This window comes from Lathyrus oleraceus, chromosome 5, assembly GCF_024323335.1.
Source record: "Lathyrus oleraceus cultivar Zhongwan6 chromosome 5, CAAS_Psat_ZW6_1.0, whole genome shotgun sequence".
Lineage (NCBI taxonomy): Eukaryota > Viridiplantae > Streptophyta > Magnoliopsida > Fabales > Fabaceae > Lathyrus > Lathyrus oleraceus.
Window position 1 is genome coordinate 543697859 of NC_066583.1, and position 25569 is coordinate 543723427.

Here is a 25569-nt window from a genome sequence, read left to right on the forward strand (position 1 = left end):
AACTTGGACTTTTTGAGCTATCGCAATCCAGAATTGCTCTACGAACTTCATCTTCTAAAAAATCGTGAATCATAAACTCTATCCAAAGCATCCACTTTTTTGAACTCGATGTTGGCAGGAATAGGTCTCACACCTTTTTATTAAAAAAAATTATGAAAATACTCACCAATTTATTATTGTATCTCATTTGCTTCCTTCGTTATTATTCCATTTACTTTTAGCACAAAAATTCCGTTGTCATTCTTTCTCTTATTAATACAACCATAAAAATATTTAGAATTTGTGTTTCCTTATCTTAACCACTTTTTTTTTAATCTTTGACATTGAATGCTACAATTAAGGTTCATGAGTTTGTGTAGATCTATGGAAACTTCTATTTTACGATTAATCTACGATGATGATAGCCCTGCTGAATCACCTTTAATCTAAACATGTTAAGCTATTCTTTTGCTACTTTAATTTCCCTTCCAAGTTTTGAGTATGTGTTTTGTTCCACTCTTTTAATTTTGATCTTGATCATCTTTAATTTTTTCTTTAATATTAACTCTAAAAGACATTAATGCGTGTGTAATATATATGTTCTCCAGCATATAGGGCCAAGCACCTTTGTTACGACCAGCACGCATGCTATTTATAACCAAGTCCTTGTATGTATGTACCTTTGTTCTAAAGAAAATTTGTGTCTGAAAGCATGCTATGCTTTATGAATCGCTACTAGTACTAGGACCCGTTTGGTTTAATAGCTTCCATACAACTTGATATTGATCTAACATGACAACGGTTCTTCAATCAATGTCAGATCAGATAGGAATTTTGTACTCATTCATTCACACACAAATTCTTCTCCCAACTCACTTGAGATGAGGTGGAATTTAAAGCTTCTTGCTAATGATTTAATTAATTTAATATTTTCTTGCTGGTTCATCCAATAAATCAAGTGTACTAGTATAGAGGGACAAAATGGATTGTATTAAATGTTTCATCGAGCTACAATGTTTATTGCGTGATTGTTGTTGAACGCTACATGCAATCGCAATTAGTGAGCTACTAGTAACTAGTCTTGATCCTCCAATTTCAAGAGGAATGAAACTTTAATAATTCATGTTACATTAATCAATTAAATGATTATAGTTTGATAATAGTTAATCATTACAAATATTGTTAATCTAAATTATGATTAGTTAGTCTAGGTATAAACTAATAGCTCTCGACCCTAATTCTTTTTTCTTCAAACAACTGTATATAGAAATATATTATGTACCTTGGCGATAATTTCGTTTATTTCTCTAGAGAATGTTAATTGAAAAGTTTGATATTTTCAACTATTAAGTTATGAAATGCATAAATATAAAGAAATGAGAATAATGAGAAGGGTGAAAATGTTTGAATGACTTATTTGAATGATTTTGTATGATTTTATCACAAAGTTTTGATCTTATACACTCTAATATATATGATCCTTATGGAAAATCTATTTATGATTGTAAGTTTTATTTTTTAACGATTGTTGATGATTTCAGCCGTTTTCCTTGGATTTATTCGTTAACGAATAAATCTGATGCTCCTATGAAGATTCAACAGTTCTTTAATTTAGTCAAGACTCAATTTGATAAGGTGATCAAAGTTATGACAACTGACAATGCTAAAGAGCTAGACATGACTCAGTTTCTTCAAGATCAAGGCACCATTCACCAATATGTTTGTTCTTATAGACCTGAATAAAATTCAGTTGTTGAGAGGAAACATCATCATTTTTTAATGTAACAAGGTTCTTAATGTTTCATGTCAAGTTACCAATCAGGTTTTGGGGAGACTGCATAGCCATATCCACTTTCATTATAAATAAAACCCCTTCCATGGTTCTAAAAGGAAAGTCGCCTTTTAAACTTTTGTATGACAAACTCCCTGCTTATTCTAAGTTTAAAGTCTTTGGATGCCTTTGCTACATTTCCACTTACCACAACATAGAAACAAGTTCACATCTAGATCAACTCCTTGTGTTTTCTTGGGATATCTTGTTGGCTACAAGGGTTTCAACGTGTATGACTTATATTAAGACTTTTCATGTGTCTAGGGACATTGTCTTTCATAAGATACTTTCCCTTTCCATTCCATATCTGAAAATAATGATCATGTTGATCCCTTTCACAAATTGATCTTGCCAAATCCAGTTTATGACCATTATTAAAATTACTCTGAGCCAGACCTTACCATCATAGAAGATAATATTAAACATGTTATACTTGTGCCAATCTCACCTCACAATGTGCCGATTGTTCCTACCATTCCAACTCTTTGAAGATCAAAATAGGACACATAGAGCTCCAACTAGTCTGAAAGATTATGTGTGTCAGACTTCTTTTCTTCTCACTGACTCACTTTCATATGATAAGCTATCCAGTACATACAATAATTATGTCTTGAATGTATCATCAGTCTATGAACCACAATACTATCATCAGGTTGCATGTATCCCTAAATGGTCCAAGGATGTGTCGAAATAAATAGTAGCCCTTAAGGCCAATCACACTTAGACAATCCAACCTTTATCCCTTGGCAAGAAAATCATTAGATGTAGATGGATCTAAAAAACAAAATTTAATGTTAATGGATCTTTGGACAAATACAAGGCTCGATTGGTTGCTAAGGGATACACTCAGTAACTTGGCTTTGACTTTATAAACACATTCTCTCAAGTTGCCAAGCTCACTTTAGCTAGAGTCATTCTTAGCCTAACAATTTCTTATAACTGGAAACTGGCTCAGTTAGACATCAACAATGCTTTCTTAAATGGTGATCTCTTTGAAGAAATTTACATGTATTTGCCACATGGTTATCCAAGTGAAGGGGAGAACATGGTATGTAAACTGCACAAACCATTATATGGTCTAAGGCATGCTTCATGACAATGGTACCATAAATTTTCCACAACAATTTTGCAACATGGCTTTAACCAAACATCAGCTAATCACTCATTATTTACAAAAGGAACAATTAACTCTCTTGTGGCTCTCTTTGTATATGTTGATGACATAATACTTTCTAGTCCAAATTCCAAATTAATCCAAGAAACTCAGACACTACTCCAAAGCATGTTCAAGTTAAAGCTTCTAGGAGATCTTAAATATTTCCTTGGGTTAGAAATTGCAAAGTCAAGCAAAGAAATTTACTTATGCCAAAGAAAATGTACCCTAAAGCTTCTCATAGACACATGCCAAACCTATTTCTCTCCTTATGGATCATAGTGTCAGCTTCAATGATGAAGACAAACCATTATTTAATGATGTTTCTCAATATAGGAGAGCAATTGGTAGATTTTTGTATATAACCATTTACAGACCAAATATTTCTTTTGCAGTAAACAAGCTCAATCAATACATGGCCAAATCATGACAACCTCATTTGAATGGGATTCATCATAAGCTGCAATACTTGAAAGGCACACCAGGTCAAGGAATCATGTTTTCTTCTAATCCATCTATGAACATCTCTACTTATTCATATGAAGATTGGGGGAGCTACTTCACAACAAGAAAATCTACTATAATATTTTGCATCTTCATTGGTGAATCCTTAGTAGCTTGAAGATCTAAAAAGAAAGCAATTGTGTCAAGATTATCTGTTGAAGCAAAATATAGAGTTTTGGCTTCTACAACATCTGAGTTGTTATAGCTGAAACAAGTCCTAAAGATATTCAACATTGATGTTATATCCTACAAAGTCTTCTATGAAAGCACATCAGCAATCCAAATGGCAGTCAATCATTTGAGCCTTGAAAGAGTTAAGCGCATTTACATTGATTATCATTTTATTTGAGCACACGTGTCCATAAAGTTCATCAAATTGATCCACATTCCTGAAGGAGAATTGCGGTCCAAAACGCAGCGGAAATTAAAATTTTCTCCTTTAGAGATCCTTACGAATGGTCATGATCAGTGATAGAATATTTACCTCTTGTGACGATTGAAACCTTTGGTGCAGATCTCTTGTGACGATCAAAACCTTTGATGCAGATCCATGGAGCGATCACGAACGTTGAACGATGACAACGTCTCTATTCAGTCCACACGAACGGATTCCTTCAATCTCAGTGCTAGCTGGTAAGAATGAAGGCTTTGAGTGAGAGAGAGAGAGAGAAAACGAAAATAATGCAACCGTAATAAATGCTTTTGTACAAGGGTTCTATTTATAGAACCACTTGTGTGGGCTTCAAGCTAAAAAGCCCACTTAAGTGTATTTTGGCCCATATCTTGTAATATGCCCAAAATCACTTAAGCACATGGTACCTTAGCATATTTCGTATTCTACTTAATTACACCGTACCTTACGATGTTCCATAACTCACTTAAGGGCACCGTACCTTACGGTATTCCTTAGTTACTCTATCTCTCATCAATCCGTCCTTTGTGTGTGACCCTGTAGGTTTTCGCGGCGTTGGCAATTATATTAAATCACATATTTAACATAATAAACAGTGAGCGGTATCTAGCAACACATCACTGCTACCTAAGACACGAAAATGTCATGTGATCTGACAATTCCTTCTATGATAATACTTATGTATAATTACCCTTTTGCCCTTATGTCTATATTGAACACAAGGCATAGACCGTGTCATCCTTGTCCAGTTCAATATTGGGCCCATAGACATTTATCCTGTTATGCAGGATGGGCAAATTCCATCTAGGACACTCATGCCCCTCAGCATGCTTTGTGGAGTACCCATCAACTGTCTTTATGGTTATCCAGTTACGGACAACGTTGGATCAGCAATAAAGCACTTGACTCTACATCCAGGATCCATAGTGGTTTCAGGTCGAAGAGTGGAATACACTATTATCACCATGAGAATAACTTATGACACTTTGCATAACTTTCTATATAGTATTCTCATAGCGGGTCAATCCGGTATAAATATTACTCCTAATATTCATACCTATGTTTAAGACTTGATAACTCTTTATCCATGATCCATGAGATGTGATCATCAGTCTACAAACATAATAGTCTTAATGCTTTAATGTTATCCCACTTCACATTAAAGCTCGACTACGGATACTTTAAAAATAGTGTCCTTATGTTCAATGTGTTCTCATGATTAAGTCACACTTAATACATTAAACGGACTATCTATTCCAGGGACTTTATTAATCAATCATAATAAAGAAAATGCCTTTTATTATTAATAGATAATTCGATACAAGTACCAAAAAGTATTGGCCTCTAGGGCTTACACCAACAATCTCCCACTAGCACTAGAGCCAATCAGGCATACCTCGTATGCCCATTGATCTAGTATGGCCATCATGCTTCTGCTGCGCAAGAGGCTTTGTCAGTGGGTCAGCTATATTGTCAAGTGTAGGTACTTTACATATTTTCATATTTCTTCTATCTTTTATCTCTCGAATGAGGTGATAACGCCTAAGTATGTGTTTGGATCGTTGGTGAGATCTAGGCTCCTTAGCTTGTGCGATAGCACCATTGCTATCATAATAGAGACCAATGGGATCCACAACGCTAGGGATTATGCCAAGTTCACTAATGAACTTCCTGATCCAAACAGCTTCCTTTGCTGCACTTGAGGCAGCAATATACTCGGCCTCGGTTGTAGAATCAGCAACTGTATCTTGCTTTGAACTTTTCAAGCTCCCAGCGCCACCATTTAAGCAAAACACATAATCATTGGAATCATTCATATTAAAGTGTCTCAGCACCTTGTCTATGTACTCTGACTTAGGCCAAGCATTTTATGATCTATCTCTATAGATTCTGATTCCTAATATATAGGCTGCTTCACCTAGGTCCTTCATAGCAAAGCATTTCCCCAACCAAGACTTTACTTGTTGCAGGGTAGGGATATCGTTTCCAATGAGTAATATGTCATCTACATATAATACCAGGAACACGATCATGCTCCCACTAACCTTCTTGTAGACACAAGGCTCATCTTCGTTCTTGATGAATCCATATCATCAAAACGAAGATTCCATGAGTAGGTCACAGGCTCATCTTGATCCATGAGTAATACATCACCTTGAACTGTTATGAGATATCCATATCTCTCAGGTAGGTGACGTATCCTGCCTGACCTACGATGGTCTTGTTCTACTTGAGCAGATTGCTCTTACACAACTACTTGTGTTTCCTGCTCTAATTCCTCCATAGGTGTATCTATGCTTTGTGATTCTTGAATTTCTTCAAGCTCTACTTTCCTCCCACTGATTCTTTTGGAATTAAAATCCTTTTCTAGGAAAACTCCAGTTTGAGCGACAAACACTTTTCCCTCAAAAGGATTGTAGAAGTAATACCCTCTTGTTTCTTTAGGATACCCCACAAATAAGCATTTGTCATATTTGAGCTCAAGCTTAGTTGAAATTTGTCGTTTCACATAAACCTCGCAACCCCAAATCTTCATGTAAGACATATGTGGTCTCTTACCACTCCATATCTCATATGGTGTCTTATCAACCTTTTGGATGGAACACGGTTAAGTGTGTAAGTTGTTGTCAGTAGTGCATGTCCGCAAATGGAGTTTGGAAGATCGGCGTGACTCATCATGGATCGGACCATGTCTAACAGGGTACGATTTCTTCTCTCAGATACACCATTCCATTGGGGTGTTCCAGGAGGAGTAAGTTGGGATAGGATCCCACACTCTTTCAGATGGTCATCAACCTCTAGGCTTAAATACTCACCACCTCGATCTGATCGAAGAGTTTTAATATTCTTACCTAGTTGGTTTTAACTCGTTAGGTTTCACCCTTTTAGTATTAATGTTATTAATAGGCATTTCGAGATCAAGGACATATAGTCCATTGCTCATTTGTGCAGTAGCATAGAATATATCATTCAAATAAATTGAGCAACAATTGTTCTTTATTATAAATGAAAAACCAAACTTGTCCAAACAAGAAATGGAAATAATATTCCTGCTAATTGCAGGTACATAATAACAGTTCTCTAACTGAATTATTAAACCACTAGGTAAAGTTAATACATAAGTTCATACGGCTAAAGCAACAACCTTTGCTACATTGCCAACTCGTAGGTCAACTTCACCTTTTGCCAAATCTCTACTCCTTCTCAGTCCCTGCACATTTGTACAAATGTGAGAACCGCATCCAGTATCTAATACCCATGATGCAGAAGTAAATGAATTAATAACAAAAATACCTGAAGTTGAAGTCTCTACTCCATTCTTCTTATCTTCCAGGTACTTTGGGCAGTTTCTCTTCCAGTGTCCGGTCTTACCGCAATGGAAGCAGGTGCCTTCTTTTGCTATGCCTCCATTAGGCTTCAAAGCAGCATCGGTGGGTTTGGGTTTGGCAACTTCCTTGCCTTTCCCTTTATCACCCTGCTTAGTGGGCCTTTTGTTCTGTCTCTTTCCATTTCCGATCATCATAATGGACTTCCCTTTTGACTTCAGATTCTGCTCGGCAGTTCTCAACATGGTGAGCAGTTCAGGAAGAGATTTGTCCATATCAATCATATTGAAATTTAGGACAAATTGACTGAAACTATCTGGCAACGATTGCAAGATCAAATCAGTCGTAAGTTCCTTTTCGAGGGGAAAACCCAATCTCTCAAGGTTTTCCACATACCCAATCATCTTGAGTACATGGGGACCTACAGGGGCTCCCTCAGCTAACTTGCTTTGGAAAAGGGCTTTTGAAACTTCAAACCTCTCATGCCTTGCTTGCTCTTGATAGAGCAACTTCAGGTGTTCGATCATATCGAACGCTGACATGTTCTCATGTTGCTTTTGCAATTCTGAGTTCATGGTAGCTAGCATGAGACAAACAATTTCATTGGCATCATCGACATGCTTCTTATAAGCATCTCTTTCTGCCTTAGGCGCAGAACTAGGAGGTTCCTTTTCAGGAACTGGTTTCTCCAAGACATACAACTTTTTATCATGTTTGAGGACGATCCTCAGGTTTCGGTGCCAATCCAGAAAATTTGTCCCAGACAATTTTTCCTTATCAAGGATTGATCGCAAGATGTTGTTAGAGGTGTTTGCTGTCATGGTAATCTACACAAGGATTAATGAAATTATAAGTATCATTGACATATTCAATTAGGCCTTTAATTAAATATGCTCCCACTATTTTACTCAAAATAAATGACCCTCATCATTTGATTCGGAAAATCCCGTTGGAAGATTTTCTAGTGGGTCGAGATCCATATTTCACTTCGTTCTAAGTCCGCGTAGGCAGATTACACAAAACTAGGTTATTTAGGTAGGAACTCCTTCCAATTGTATCTCATACAACTCTCGAAAATTTCAGTTGGGTGAATAACTCCTTATTCCAATCCCTCATATGGATCATTCCCAACTCTTGCTTCTGAACATATATAAGAAAATTATAATTAAGTTTGACTCATCGTTTTAGCAGTTGGATATTACAATTATCCCATCGCATCTTAACTAATACAAAACATGCACCTCGCGTAGGCGAAACCTACATTATTCGATACCAGTCTTGATGAGTGCTAAAACTTGGAAAGCAAACATATATAATATTCTCATAATTTGTTTAGTTAAGTTTGACCCATTGTTTTAACAGTTGGATATTACAATTATCCCATCGCACCTTACCAATATAAAACATGCACCCCGCGTAGGCGAAACCTACATTATCCGATACTAGTCTTGATGAGTGCTAAAACTTGGAAAGCATAAACTTAATATTTAATTTGAGGGAATTGTTATCGTTATGATCTCACCGACTTATTTATCATATAAATCGTCTCTCACAAGCATCAACATACATTCACATGCATCAACATACATACACAATGAAACAGTTATGGCCCCTAGCGCAATTGTTCTCCCAAGCCAATGAGAGAACCTAAGCTAACCTAATAACGATCTAAGCTTCTCCAAGTAAGATCTTCAAGGTTGTCCTCCTTTAAAATTGAATTCTTCTCTAAGCTTCTCCAAGCAAGATCTTCAAGGTTGTCCTCCTTTGATCTTCAAGGTTGTCCTCCTTTTGATATTGGAATCTTCTCTTTCTTCATAACATTGTCTTCTTCTCTTTCTTCATAACATTACATTCTAGAAGAAACTCGTTTTACATACGAGGGTTTGAGATGAGAAAAGAAGTTACATTAAGAGATCAAAGGGAGAGGCACGACACGCAGGTCGTATTTAAAAACCAAAACAAAATGAAGGAAGACTAAGGCCATAACTGATCACAACAAGGCAATGATAACAAACACATTATTATTATTAATTTTTAATTCCTTTAATTAATTAAAACCAAATTAAATTTCGGCAACCGATCATACTACGCAGAGTTAGCCGGGGGTCCAAAAATTTTAATGAACAATTCATTTGAAATGGACATTGTTTTTGCATCAACACAACCCTTGCGTAGTCACAAAACAGAAACCCCAAAATTTTGACTCTGTGAGTGTGACGACCGTCACAGGCGTGTGACGACCGTCACAGGCCATGTGAGTGTGACGAGCGTCACAGGGCACGTTACGACCGTCACGGGGCCAAAACAGAAACGTCTAGAATTTTGGATCTGTGAGTGTGACGACCGTCACAAAGCACGTGACGACCGTCACAGGCTTGTTACGACCGTCATGGGCCTGTTACGAACGTCACGCGTCTTGTTACGACCGCTACGCATCCAAAATAGCAGAACTTTGAAACAGTCTACAGACCTCTTCCAAAAGCCCTAAATTCACAACTCCTTGACGACACAACCCTTGTGCCGTCACAAACCCTAATGCGCCAATTTCAGACCGTCAAACACACCTCGATTGTTGATTCAGTATGATTGATCAACATGTCATTACTTCACCATACTAATGTCGGATTCCGAAGCAAATGATCATTGATCGCTCAAAGGAAAACAATCATTTAGTGTTTGAATGAACGAAACAGAAACAGTATATCACATATACCGTACTTTGCATTAGGATTACTTATATCACATATAAGTTGATCGGTCTCAATTGCGTAACCTATGGACGATCGATGTATCGCTGCTTCACCATACTAATGTCGGATTCCGAAGCATAGTCAACATCAATCATCCAATTCGTACACTCATGATGCCAAATTTAATTACTCGTTTAATTAATTGATTCATTCTGTCTTTTAATCTTATTAATACTGAAAATAAACAGCTATCCGATTCATGGTTTCGTAAGTGGCTCTGATACCACTGAAGGAGAATTGCGGTCCAAAACGCAGCGGAAATTAAATTTTTTTCCTTTAGAGATCCTTACGAATGGTCATGATCAGTGATAGAATATTTACCTCTTGTGACGATTGAAACCTTTGGTGCAGATCTCTTGTGACGATCAAAACCTTTGATGCAGATCCACGAAGCGATCACGAACGTTGAACGATGACAACGTCTCTACTCAGTCCACACGAACGGATTCCTTCAATCTCAGTGCTAACTGGTACGAATGAAGGCTTTGAGTGAGAGAGAGAGAGAGAGAAAACGAAAATAATGCAACCGCAATAAATGCTTCTGCACAAGGGTTCTATTTATAGAACCACTTGTGTGGGCTTCAAGCTAAAAAGCTCACTTAAGTGTATTTTGGCCCATATCTTATAATATGCCCAAAATCACTTAAGCACATGGTACCTTACCATATTTCGTATTCTACTTAAGTACACCGTACCTTACGGTATTCCTTAGTTACTCTATCTCTCATCAATCCGTCCTTTGTGTGTGACCCTGTAGGTTTTCGCGGCGTTGGCAATTATATTAAATCACATATTTAACATAATAAACAGTGAGCGGTATCTAGCAACACATCACTGCTACCCAAGACACGAAAATTTCATGTGATCTGACAATTCCTTCTATGATAATACTTATGTATAATTACCCTTTTGCTCTTATGTCTATATTGAACACAAGGCATAGACCGTGTCATCCTTGTCCAGTTCAATATTGGGCCCATAGACATTTATCCTGTTATGCAGGATGGGCAAATTCCATCTAGGACACTCATGTCCCTCAGCATGCTTTGTGGAGTACCCATCAACTGTCTTTATGGTTATCCAGTTATGGACAACGTTGGATCAGCAATAAAGCACTCGACTCTACATCCAGGATCCATAGTGGTTTCAGGTCGAAGAGTGGAATACACTATTATCACCATGAGAATAACTTATGACATTTTGCATAACTTTCTATATAGTATTCTCATAGCGGGTCAATCCGGTATAAATATTACTCCTAATATTCATACCTATGTTTAAGACTTGATAACTCTTTATCCATGATCCATGAGATGTGATCATCAGTCTACAAACATAATAGTCTTAATGCTTTAATGTTATCCCACTTCACATTAAAGCTCGACTACGGATACTTTAAAAATAGTGTCCTTATGTTCAATGTGTTCTCATGATTAAGTCACACTTAATACATTAAACGGACTATCTATTCCAGGGACTTTATTAATCAATCATAATAAAGAAAATTCCTTTTATTATTAATAGATAATTCGATACAAGTACCAAAAAGTATTGGCCTCTAGGGCTTACACCAACAATTCCATCCAGGTATCAACTAGCAGACCCTCTTGCTAAAGCTCTTCTAAAAGACTCTTTTCACTACCTAACACCCATGTTGGGAATTTACAATATATACCTCCAAACTTGAGGGGGTATTATGAACTTGATGTAGAAGTTAGTTATTAGTAATTATTTGTTGTTATAACTAACTAACTGAAAGTTAGTTATTGCGTGTAACTACTTTTCAAACTTTTTCTTTTCATATATAAGTGTAAGATCTCACTTGTATGTAATCAATACAATTGAATGAAATACTTTATTTACTTTCACACCGTGTATTCCACAACTATATGGTTAGTTTCATTTATGGAAGTTGAGACCTAGTAATAAAAGGGACCACAATAAGCAAAGTGATATTGGTCACTAAAGTCATAAAGAATTAGTTGAAGAAAGTAAAAATAACATGGTTGGCCTTAAGAAGTTAGAAATTAATAGGCCAAAGTTCTTAAACAAGAAATTTCACTCCTCTAATAGTTGATTGTTTGATGGAGCTCATACATGTAGACACATCTCTCATTGATCTTTAAATAAGGTAAGTATTATCAATTTTTATAAATTAGAAAGTTGAATGAAAGTGGAAAAGGCCCCTCATATATGGTTGACAAGGCAGAATAATATGCACACAAGCGTCTGATATTGTCAATAAAATAGAAGACACCAACATCTTAGTGAGTATCATCGACAATCTCCACAAACTCTAGACCCTTGATACCAATTAGTTGTTGTCATTTTATGTCTAGATTGGAAAGAATACTAGCATATGCATCAACCATTGTAACACCAAAAATAAGATTACCATCTTCCTACCCCATAATCAGAGAATCTACAATGAATTAACCTGCTTCTAAGATAGTTGTTAGAGATGAAGGATTCTCGATCATAGTTTGAGGAAGGCTACCTAGACCTAGCAAAAGATCCTAAAAGAAAAATGTTCTTAATGAGTGCTGAAAAACAAGAAAAACAAGAAAAAAATAATGAATTTAATTTTGATTGTTTTTCTAACTCGTTCATTAGAGCCTTAACTCGTGTAGTACTTGAAGCATACTTGGGAATAGAGTACTAAATATATAACTAGAGTAAATAATGAGATACATGTTGTAATTATTCCAAAAATAGGTGAGTAAGAACTACTTGCAAGATAAATGAATGAGGAAAAGGACTAAAAAAGATATGTCAATGATGAATTTGGAGCTTTCGACGTGTCTTCTATATATGGAACCAATGATTTATATGTTAGAGAACGATGAAAGACCAACCTGCAAGAAACAAAAAATTTATGAGCGTACAGTATAATCATAAGAAACACAATGAAAATTACGCAATCATTAGATTAGGCAAGGGCAACAGATGTTCTTGATGAACAAAGTTGGGCCATGATTCTTTGTATGATCATTGAGACAGAGAAAATACCAAGTTCAAAATACACTAATTAATTAAGTCATGCGCAAAGTGAAGTGTTAGAAATTTAATACAAAATGTTGTGACAATGACCGCACCAGGAATGTTGAGGAACAAAACAATGTTGAGAGAGAGAGATGGTTAAATCAGGTTTTCTATTGACTTTCTCAATTAGGGTTAAAAGACTACAAGTGAATAATAACTTAACCTCATTCTCTAATAAATTAGAGTACATCCTATATATAGATTCCTAGTATGTGTATGTCATGTATGATAATAACACTCATACATGACATACGTAAATATTACATTGCAAAGTACATAACTAACTTAAATCACTGCATGTTAGATCATACTTCAACTACAACATGCACATCTTCGACTACTGTATGCTAGATCAGACTTCGACTATAGTATGTCACAACCTAGTAAAACCAAGAGGCTACCCTTGTCGAGATTAGGTTTCGATCCAAAATATCAAAAACACACTTATATATGTGTTGGCCTTAAAATTGAGTTTTTGGAAATGATTCTTCGTTAGAGGAATGAATGATAAAAAGCATACTGAAAAAAAGAAGTTGAAGTTGACTAGACTATAAATTGTTGGCATGAGTTTTAAAGACCAATGGTTTTATGGTTAAATATATATGACACCCCTTGCAATGCTAGCGAGTTTTGGTTTACCTCCTGTATTCTTTTTGGATGTCCCCCTTGTAATGTCTAGATTATGCGTGTTTGGCCCCTGGTTGACTATTTCTACTCATAATCTTTTTTAAATCCTACATGGTTTTCCACGTGGTTTTTTATTTATATTTATTTTTTAAAAACTCTTTTTATTACGAGGGAGAAATCAAAAGTCGCTCACATTACAAAAAATCCAATTTTTGTTGTTTTGGATAGTAAACATTGAAACTTACAATTTTCACTACATACGAGATTCAAACTCATTACTTAAGTTTAGGTGGGCAAGATTCTTAACAATTAGGTTAATGTTCCTTATATTTATAATATTTACATGTCAAATATATATTACATACTAGCTTATTTTTTGACATAGTTTTACTTAATGTATTTTTTGACGTCTCAAACATTATCTGAATTATAGATAGTTCTCTACTGCATAAGCTAAAGAATCTTGCTAGTCAATTTAGGATTACAAAAATGCATGCTTGATACAAGTCACCACATCTAGAGCACGTCCTTTTAAATGAGTAAATATGAATGAGCTTTACAATACAAACCATAACTTAAAAGCCAACAAACAAGTTCCAACTCAGAAATTCTATGTTAAACTTGAAATGGGTAAATATTGACAATGGTGGCATAATTTACCGAATGAATACTACCATTTTCATGTAAGATATTCTTATTTGTTCTCTCCATAAGCAGTATCCTTGCTAACAACTGCAATTATATATTCTATTATTATACAAATCGGGACCTGTCATTGGGAAAAGAAGCCACAAGAAACCCACAAGTCCCATTATGGGTGTTATACTTACAATCCCTAAAACAACACAAACATAATTAAATTGCAGTTGTTGGCCCATAAAATTACATATATGTACCGCTTTATGATTCCGTAAAATTACATATATGTACCGCTTATCGAAGAATACAACACAAGTTGTCCCATAAAATTATGAAATACATGAGCAACTATTGGAGCAGCAAGATGTCTTGCAGAGTGAAAGTAGAAAACAAATACTCCCTCCGTCCCATATTATAAGCAAATTTCACGTTTTTAGATTCATTAAATAATTAATGTATCTGATCTATATAATAAACCAGATACATTAATTATTTAATGAATCTAGAAAGGTGAAATTTGCTTATAATATGGGACGGAGGGAGTATAAGGGACAAAGTAAGGATGCAATTATGTATCGAATTTCGTGTTTCATAAGTACATTTTGTCATAATGTAATAGTAGTATGACCATATATGTATCATAGACATAACCATCAATCAAGCATCACATACACGTTCAAATAAAAAGAAAAGAAGCATATGACCTAAAGATAACAGTGTAGCTAAGTTGGAGTCCTGTAAACATGATTCATTTGACTGAGATTATTATCCAACACTACTAAGTTTTTGTTCATGAAATTATCCACAAGCAACCTTTCCAGGAAGACTTCAATAAAACAAAACAGGGCAACTTGATAAACATGTTCATGTAAACATTAAGAGTACCTATAAACATAATTCCGTAAAAGAATACTATACTATACTATACTAAGAATATTATTTGACATAGTAATTTAGATGTTATATACTATACTATAGATTCAGTAAAGCAACAAAAAAATAAGCTAGTTTGTAATAATATATTTAACATGTAAATATTATAAACAAAAGGAACATTGGCCCAATGGTTAAGAATCTTGCCTAATAAGCTTGAGTATTGAGTTTGAATCTCATTGGTAACAAAAATTAGTATTTTTTTAATATTTTACTATCCAAAGCAACAAAATTATATTTTACCCCTGTAATGTGAGCGAATTTTAATTTAATATGAGTGTCTTTTGATTTACCCCCTTTTAACAAAAAAAATTATTTAATTTTAAAAAAAAATGTCACGTGGAATTTAAAAAAAAAACTTAAAAAACCATGTGGAAAGCCATGTAGGATTTAAAAAATATTATGGGTTGAAATAGTCAATCATGGGTCAAACACACAGAATCTAGACATTACAAGGGGAGAATAAAAAAAAAATATTACAGGGGGTAAACCGAAATTCGCTAACATTGCAGGGGGGTATCGTATTTAACCCCTGATTTTATGATTAAACTTAAAACTTGCATCACAAATATTATTTATAATAAAAGGTTATTCATAATTATGTTTTATTTCAAACTAATGAAGTCCCTGGAATAGTTAATCGGTTTAATGGAACGTTAAGTGTGACTTAATTGTGAGCCACCATTAGATATAAGGATTTCATTCTAAATTTATATGTAGTCAAGACTTATTGTCAAAAATGTGAAATTATTATGTGAGTAGATTGTTGACCATATCTCACAAGTTATGAATAAGAGATGTTGAGTCGTCACATAAGTATTAATGTTAAGAGTAATATTTATACTAGATTGATTCACCATGAGAACACTAGTTGGTGTGATGTTGGACGAAAAATGGTTATTGTAGTAATCATGCCAAAAAAAACTACAATGTGTCAAGTTAAATTATCGTATCCATAAGGATTGTATTAATATTGTCCAAGACAAGGTGATGACACTTGTGAATTCAGCACAGTGAGTGAGAAACAATAACAAGGGGTGCGCATAGCTCGATTTATTGGTTTGTGTATGTGATTGTAAATAGAAAATTCTAACTAAAAGTTTATGAAGATAATTATAAAAGTGGTTAAGTTCTCCTTTTGAATCATCTAGCCTTAGATGTGAGAATTCACATGACTATTCCTATAACGACTTTATCTCAATTATGCCCTTTTACAAAGAATCGTTAGTTGCAGGAAATGACCCAACACAATAATGAATCATGTAAGACATATGCCTAACACTGGAGAGAGCTAGCGGCTAGAGTCCAACCCCCTCTCCTAGACAAAGAATTGATTGATATGTTCATAGGGACACTGAAGGTTAAATATATGGAAAAGATGGTAGGGGCTAGCTTTCCAACATTTTCTGACGTCTTCACCGTCGAAGAAATAATAGAGAGACACGTGAATAAGGGAAAGCTACCATGTGCTGCAAATACGTCAAATGGAGGAAAGAATGTGTATTCCAACTTCCAATAGAAGAAGGAGGGTGAGGCCAATGCCATTATGGGGAGATGGGGAAGTAGAGCTCAACAACATATTCCTGTATATTATCATCAAGTTTTTGTTATCGCGTATACGCCATATCAATAGTCAATTCAACAACAACAGTTTTTCCAGCAACAGGCTTACCAACAACAACAAAAACCACAAAATATCAACAAAATGCCCCTCCAAAAGGCAGTTCAAGCAAAAGAGGCCACAAAGACAGTATGATCCACTTCCTATACCGTATAGTCAAATATTTCCATACTTTCTCAAAGGGGGACTGTTAACCTTGAGAGAACTGAAACCGGCTCATACCCCATATTCACCGGGCTATAATGATAATGCTCAATGTGATTTCCATATGGGTGTGCCAAGGCTCACCATAGAGAAGTGGTATGCCTTCAAGATTGGGCACAATCCAGATTAGGCACACAAGCAAAAAGAAGGCAAATGTGGTGGCTATGGTGGATATCCCTTATCTAGCACAGGAGATGAAAATTATAATCACTCCCTTAGTGATTCAAAATCCCACACCTTTCCATTATGAAAGTGAAAAGGCATTTCCCTGGAGATACGAGCTAAAGGTCTATAAGCAAGGGAATGAAAATCAACCCCTAGTGATTAGTGATCCAAATGTCACTTCCATCGTTAAACCAGGAGGGATGACCCAGAGTGGTCGAGTATTTGCACAAAGAACTATTGAACCTTTAGCCAAGGCTAAAGGGGAAGAAGTTAGAAATTACACTTCAACCCCTGCTCAAAATATTGAATCACAAGGAGGATCATCATGCCTTAAAGTTGTTGCATCCCAGAAAAACGTCGAGGAGTTTCTGAGGATCATAAAGAAAAGTGACTACAGGGTAGTCGATTAGTTGAAACAGACTCCCTCAAAAATTTCAATGGTATCCCTATTACTTAGCTCATAAGTGCATAGGGATTCCCTAATGAAGGTCTTGAACACATCACATAATACCAAAGATATTACATTGGACCAGTTTGATGATGTGGTGGCAAATATCACTACTGGTAATTTCTTAGGGTTCAATGATGACGAGCTGCCTTCCGAGGGAAGGGCTCATAAAAAGGCTTTGCATATCTCGTTGAGGTGTGTAAACATGTTATTATCTAAAGTATTAATGGATATGGGATCCTTGTTGAATGCCATCTCAAAGACTACTCTGTTGAAATTATCCTTGGAAGGAGTTACCATGAAGCCTAACGCTCTGATAGTAAAAGCTTTTGATGGTTCAAGGCGAGCAGTAATTGGGGGAGTGGATCTGCCAATCAGGATTGGTCCAACCACTTTCTCCATTACTTTCCAAGTGATGTACATTCACCCCGCATAATGTTGTTGTCATACCCCAAAATTCACCCTACTCCGATACAACTTTCATCTGATCCATGGCCCTACTGCACATGCATGCTTTCATTATCTCCTCATCATAATTATATTAACTTTCATAACCAAATACATATTGCATGGGATCAAGGCATGATTTAAAAAAAAAAAAAAAAAAAGAAGAAGAAGAAAAGGGGGGAAACCGGATTTGCCTTGCACACTAAAAAAAAAAGAGCATTTTTTTGCACCAAGGGTATTTGGTTTCCCCCATTTTCCCACTAACTTTCCCTATAAATAGATGCACCATTCCCCTTCATTTTTCATGCTTTCTAGCCCCCAAAAATGATGAAGAAATATCATTCAACCCCTCTTCTCCAAACCTAAATCAAAACCCAAAAAAACCTTTCCCTCCCAAAAGTCACCACCACCAACTTTTTTTTCATTTCACATTTTTTTTCCTCAAAATTTCTCACTCTCCAACACTCATAACCCAACCCATTTACTAAGCCTTCACCATAAATATTTTCATCTCAAACCCCTCACTTCACATTCAAGCTCAACACCATTTCTACCTAGCTTTTTTCACATTTTTGTGGGTAATGATTTTAACTTAAACTCTTTAATTTTTTGTTTCTTTTTTTTGATTAAAAATGTTGCTTGTTCTTGGTTGGTCTTTTGAGATGGTTTAGATTCAAGTTTGCAAAAAAAAATGATTGACTTTGGTTTACTCACCTTTTTTAAAGATTTTTTTTACTCTTACTATCTTGTTCACCTTTTTGTGGTTGCTTTGTGTGTGTTATATTTTTTTTTTCTTTTATTATGAACTTATTGTCGTATTTGTTTGGTTGATGAGGTCTATTAGATCATGACTATGATTGTTTAGAGTTGATTAAATCTTCAATGTTTCAAATCTATCTATGGTTGATCAATAGATCATTCATGATACTTTGAGGTATTGATAAATTGCCTCTATTTTAACCATATTTGGGTCATTTGATGCATAGATGAAACCATGTCTTTACATTAACTTGTTAATCCATTTGCTTATTGTTACTAACTACTAATTACTAACTCCTAATATTTATATTATTGCAATTTATTTTATTGTTCATTTTATTTCATTTACTTTATGTTTATGTTCACTAACTACTAACTTCTAACATTTATATTATTGCACTTTATTTTTTTATATATTTTTTTTCTTTTGTTCACTTTACTTCAAGTATTTTATGTTTATGTTTATTATTATCTAACTATATCATTTACATTAGGCTAACTTATTTACTACCTCATTATCTTGTTAAATAAAAGAGGAATAAAAATAAAAGAAAGAGAACAAATCACTTTTTTATTTATTTTTTAATACCAATAGATGGACTTAAGGTTGCATAACTTTCTTTGTTACAAATCTATTGTTAGTTGATTTTTTAATCATCTTCAATACTTTGCATCAATGATAAGCTATCCCTTAATGTGTCATATTTTAACTCTTTTTGGCCTAAGAAAATAGTCTTAAAAAATATTCATTTTTGTACATGTTACTAACCACTAATTATACTTCATTAATTTTTTCATCATTAACCTTTGTTATTGTGATTTTGGTGTTATTGACTTATATTTGTTTTATATCATTTATATTCACTAACCATTACTATTGTAATATTATTTCTTTTTCTTGTAATTTACTTTTATGTCATTACCTTGTAATTTACATTAAAGTACTCGTCATCACCATCATTGTACAAATTCATCATGCATGTTTACTTACTTGTTATTTATTTTATTATCATCAAATATTAAAAACAACAAAAACATGATAAAATGATAAGACAAAAATATTCATTCCACTCTTAATCAACTTGGACTTAGAGGATTTTATTTTAGGACCCTTGCTTGGAGGCCTTTCCCTTATCTTTGTGATACTTTGTAAATGTTGGATTTTATTTGTAACTTACATTCATGTTGTAAGAATGGCATCATGGCACCACCTTAGGGGGACATGTTTATAAGACCATTATCCTTTGTTTAGCTTAGGTCACTTTTGCACACAAAAGGCTTTCTCTTGGGCTACCTTACAATGAGACTTTTTAATTTCTTGTTGGTTACTTTGCATTCATGTTGCATAAGCCAAATTTCATAATCAAAATAAAATAAACCCTTGATTCAACGTCAAGTGGCATTTTCTTAGCCAAATTCAAAAAAACTTAATAATTACGATTATTATTGTGCGCCATGAGCCTTAAGTGGTGGAGAATGAGTGAGAATGGAACATTCCTACCCTTACTCTGATTATTTTGGACGCAAGACGCTTGACTTGTTGTCTAGAATAATCACCTCCGCCCATAGACTTTAGTACAATATAATCACAAACATTCTTTCATAAAACCCTTATTCAAGGTAAAGACAATATAACTCATCAAACTCTTTTTTGTGCCTTAGGGCATCACCCCAAAAAAACCTTTTTTCAAAGGTAAAATCAACCAACACACAAATATTTTCTACTCCGAACTACGGAGCTCTGATTCCTCATCTCCGAATGAGTGATATGTAGGCACAAGGGCCACAATCCTTGGCGAGCACTATAATAACAAAAACACCCCCCTTCTTTTCACACATTCTTTTGAAAATAAAACAATAATAGATAAATCCCATATATGTAAAACAACCCAAATGGTTCCCATGGAGTACCATGGGCGTAAGGGGTGCTAACACCTTCCCCTTACGCAACCGACTTCCGAACCCAAATCTCGGTTGCGAGACCGATTCCTTATTCTCTTTTAAGCGTTTCCCGTGCGCGTCTCTTTTCTGAGGGTTTTATCGACCATTTCCCCTCTCCTCTCCGATAGAGGTGAACTAAATAAAATTCGGTGGCGACTCTTCTGACTTTGCCCCTCTTTGGCATTCTCTTTAGTCCCGGTTTCGTTATCGTGAAATCCCGATAGCGACAGCTGGCGACTCTGCTGGGGAACCCTAAATTCCCTAAGCAAGTCTAGCCTAGTTTGGGTTGTTTCTCTTTTACGTACGTGGAGATTTTATCTATTATCCTTTTTTTGTATATATTGCTTTTGTTGCTAACCTATACATATATTCTTTGTTTGCCTGTTGGTCCGAAACTTTGGTTCTGTGACGAAGAATTTTTTGGAAGCAATAATGATTGCAAAGAAAAAAACCTTGTGTGAAAGACTCCCCACCCGAGTCTGAGAGTTTGCTTGAGATAGGAGAGGTTGAGTAGTATTGATCCGCGAGGTTCCTTCCTCATTAGGGTCGTACGAGAACCTTACTTAGTGGTAGATTCTCTTAAGGGGATTGATGACCGTCGTGCTTTCGACGTAAGCATCTTTTCTTTTACTAGAGTCAATGACCCTAAGACCCCTTTTAGAACCTTTAAAACTATGGCTAGCCTAGACCGATGGTCGCGTAGTATAGGCCACCGAGGTGCCTTCCTCGTAAGGGTCGATACGAAGATCTCACTTAGAGTAGATGACTTTGATGGAGCAGTCGCCTGGCAAGTAAATTGACATAAGCGGCTGACAGTCAAGGAAGTCCATGACTCTAGGGGCAGTGTCTTACACCCAATTTTCGAAAAGCCTTAGATCACACAAAGCGAGAACCTTGGTTTACTAAGCAGTCATTATTAACTCCATGCTTCGTCACGATGGTCCAAAACCACGAACCCATGCCTAAAACCCTGTGGAAATAATAAACCAATCATTCATTCATACATTCATTCATCATCAAAATAATAAGCAAAGCTCTTAAAATTTTCGTTTGTTCAAACGCAGAATTACAAGACTATTTTCCGACACAATCATGGATACTTCAACAAAGAAAAACACTTCTTCTTTCCGCTTCAAGAGTCCCGACATCAGGTCATTAAAGATCCTCTGTTCAAAGGTCGTAACTCTCAAAGACAACAAGTTTAGAGCCAATTTTGGGAACATCATAGATCTTCTAACCGAGAAGGTTGACTATTGTGCTATCACTACAATGTCCCAATACTATGACGTTCCTTTAAGATGCTTCACTTTCCCCGACTTCCAAATCTCTCCAACCTTGGAAGACCTCGAGAGACTCCTCAATCGACCACTCAAGGAATACAACCCTTTCCCGAAATTGGAAGAAGGATTCTGTTTGGCTGAGCTCTCACTCATCTTGGGTATCAACACCAACAAGTTAGTGGACAATTGGGGTGTTAAAGGATCCCTCAAAGGTTTAACTCAAAAGTTCCTAGAAGCCCATGCTTGGGAAATGATTAAAGAAGGAAGACCCGACTTTTGTAGTGCAACCTTGGCACTTTTGATTCATGGAATTGTCCTCTTCCCAAATCCGGACAAGTTTGTGGATCAATTAGCAGTTGAAGTCTTTTTAACAAAGAATCCGGTGCCTTTTCTACTTGCCGATTTCTACCATACCTTCCATACAAGGCATGAGAAGAGGGGAGGTACTTACCTTTGTTGCCCTCCTATGCTACATCTTTGGATGAGGGCCCGCATGCCTCAAAGTGGACCTTTCGCCGAAAATAAACTGACATGGCCACAAAGGTTCGCATCTCTCTCTGCCAACTCAATTCTATGGTACAAGAGGGAATGGAATATAAAGGATGTCATCGCAAGATGTGGAGAGTTCTCTAACGTACCCTTGATAGGAACACAAGGTTGCATCAACTACAACCCTGCTATACTCAAGAGACAACTAGGGTACGCCATGACAAGTCCCCCCGAGGAAAGAGATTTCATTCCATTTGTCATCAATACCGTGGATCCGCTTGATTCAAACGTGAAAAGAGTGAGAAAAGCTTGGACAAGCATAGTCCGTATTGACTATGAATGGGGCAAGAAAAATATCTTAGCCAAGGAACCCTACTATGTGTGGGTAAAAGAGAGGGCTAGGGTGGTTAAGATGCCGTTTCTGTTTGATCCTTATTCATTCCCGTTGATGCCCGAGCCCGAACCTATCTTACAAGAGGACATGGACAAACTTACCAGCCAAATCAAAGAGCTCGAGTTGGAAAACACTCAACTACGAGTCGAACTCAATCGCGCCAAGGAACGTAACCCCGTCTTGGAGGATAAGGGTAAGCAAGTCTGTGAAAAATTTGAAGATAGCAAGAAAAGGCTCCGATTAGCCGAGGGACAAAGAGTTTGGGTTGGTGGAGCTTTACAAGGAGCTAATTCTGAGCTAGATTTCCGCAATAAGGAGTTGGATCGAGCATCCCGAATCATCAAGGACCTTGAAAATACTGTCGAGAGGTCGAATGCCATGAAGAAAGAAGCCAGGGAAGATTATGAGGCCCAGATTCTCGAACTAAGGACCACTCTAAAAGAGTATAAGGATTTGCTAGCCAAGGAGCAACTAGAGAAAGAAAAGATTCATCGAAGCTTCATGCGTGAGCAGTTCAACCTTGGACGAGCTTGCGAGCAAATCAAGAACTTGAAGAGGGGAATCTATGACCAAGCCTATGTACAATTGCAAAACAACTGCAAACATTAGGAGGAGCGTTGCTATGAATTCGAAGCTGCCATTGTTCAAAGGGACGAAATCATCCATAATCTCCAAGTCCTTTACGAAGAACGGAGGGACAAGTACACCAACATGACAATATTAACCAACTATGCCCTTCAAGACTTTCCTGACAAGTTGAAGGAGGCAGATCTAATCATGTGCCCAAATAATACCCCCAAAGAGGTCTACCACTTCGTCAAGTTCTGCAAAAGAACAATGGCCTAACTCATCACCGACATTGAGGCTCTCCGCAAGTGTCAAGGGGTGTCTTTTAGGGTGGATATCTAGTTGGTTTATTTGCTTCCATTACTTGTATTTTGCAACTTCTATGTATTGTTGTCTATTTTCCCTTCAAAGGATGAATGAAAGTTGCGATTTTTCTCTATTGTGTTTTCCTATTTCATGATTGTGAACGAGAATCTCAAGTAGTTTTTTGCAATGAATAAACATGAATAACTAAAAAGAGCTTTGCTTTAACAAGAAAAAATTCATGAATCATATGCATCTTTCGAAACACAAAAACATAAAAAACTCATCCATCCACCCTTTTTTCCTTCCAGAACCACTCTCCAAAGCTGACTTTTCGGTACGATACACGAGGATGTCGACAAGCTGTCATGGAGCAACTTCAAGAGAACCAAGTTGTCCTTCAGGAAGAAGTATCCCAAATGCGGTCCCAATTACGGAAATTGATGGAGACTATTCAAGTAGTCGCAAGAGGCCAGAAGGTTATGGCAAAAATGCAAGAAGAAATGAATCAACGTGCCAGTACTACCAATCCTCCTACCCCTCAAACGGTCGAGAATCCGACTCCAGTTCCTCAAGTTGATCCTCCAATTAACATTAATACACCCGGCGGTGTTCCAAACGATAATCCTCGTCCTCATGCTCTTGAGACAGACAACCAACTTGATGCATTCTTCAGCCCAAGGGACGCTTCTCAGGATGACGCCTTCGGTTCCGCAACCAACAAGGTGGAGAGGAAGGTAAAGGCTGTCGAGGAAAAGCTCAAGGCAATGGAGAGCACTGACATTTTGGGCCTCTATGCGGCATAAATGTGCTTAGTACCTGGGGTCATCATTCCGGCCAAGTTCAAAGTTCCGGACTTTGAAAAATATAAGGGAAATAGCGACCCTAGGACACACATTAGGGCATACTGCCGAAAGATGGCTGCCTATTCCAGCGATGATCAACTTCTAATGCATTTTTTCCAGGATTCCCTCGGTGGGGCATCTTTGGATTGGTACATGCAACTCGAGGGCAACCATATTCACACTTGGAGGGAAATGGCCGAGGCATTCCTCAAGCACTATCAGTACAACACTGATATGGCACCTAATCGCACACAGTTGCAAAATTTGACTCAGAGGTTTGAGGAGTCCTTCAAAGAGTATGCCCAGCGGTGGAGGGAATTAGCTGCTAGGGTACAACCCCCATTGCTAGAAAGAGAACTGATAGACATGTTTATGGGAAACCTGCAAGGTCCATACCTTGATAGAATGGTAGGGAGCACCTCTTCAGGCTTTTCCGACCTGGTCTTAGCCGGTGAAAGGATAGAAAATATGATTAAAATAGGAAAGATCCAGAACTCTGCCAGTACTTCTAGTGCATCGAAGAAACCTTTTGTTCCCTATGGTAAAAAACGAGAAGGCGAGACCAATGCTGCCTCCATCATTCGAACAAGAAATCACACTTATCCACAAGTAGCTGCCATAGCTCCCGTCCAACCAAGTCAACAACAACCATTTGCAATTCCTGTTCAAACTCAACAACAATAACGGTATCAACAACAACCGCAACATCAGCAACCACAATATCAACAACAACAAAGGATGTGAAGGCCCGAGAGAAGATTTGACCCAGTTCCCCTGCCTTATAGCCACATTCTGCCATATTTATTGAGGGGATCACTTGTGCAACTAAGGGAGTTAGGACCCCCACCAGCGGTTCTTCTTCCCGGTTATGATGCAAATGTCCGTTGTGAATTTCATTCTGGCGCTCCCG

At 36.6% G+C, this 25569-nt stretch overlaps 2 protein-coding genes across 2 annotated transcripts; both read left to right on the top strand.

The window, feature by feature from the left end:
- The first annotated feature begins 21873 nt into the window (after positions 1–21873).
- On the top strand, positions 21874–23553 carry LOC127081966 (uncharacterized). The gene has a single exon (XM_051022194.1). The coding sequence runs from the start codon at positions 21874–21876 to the stop codon at positions 23551–23553; it is 1680 nt and encodes a 559-aa protein (XP_050878151.1).
- A 1067-nt stretch (positions 23554–24620) lies between these two features.
- On the top strand, positions 24621–25343 carry LOC127081967 (uncharacterized). Its single transcript, XM_051022195.1, has one exon. It carries the CDS (start codon positions 24621–24623, stop codon positions 25341–25343), a length of 723 nt encoding a protein of 240 aa, XP_050878152.1.
- Positions 25344–25569: the final 226 nt, after the last annotated feature.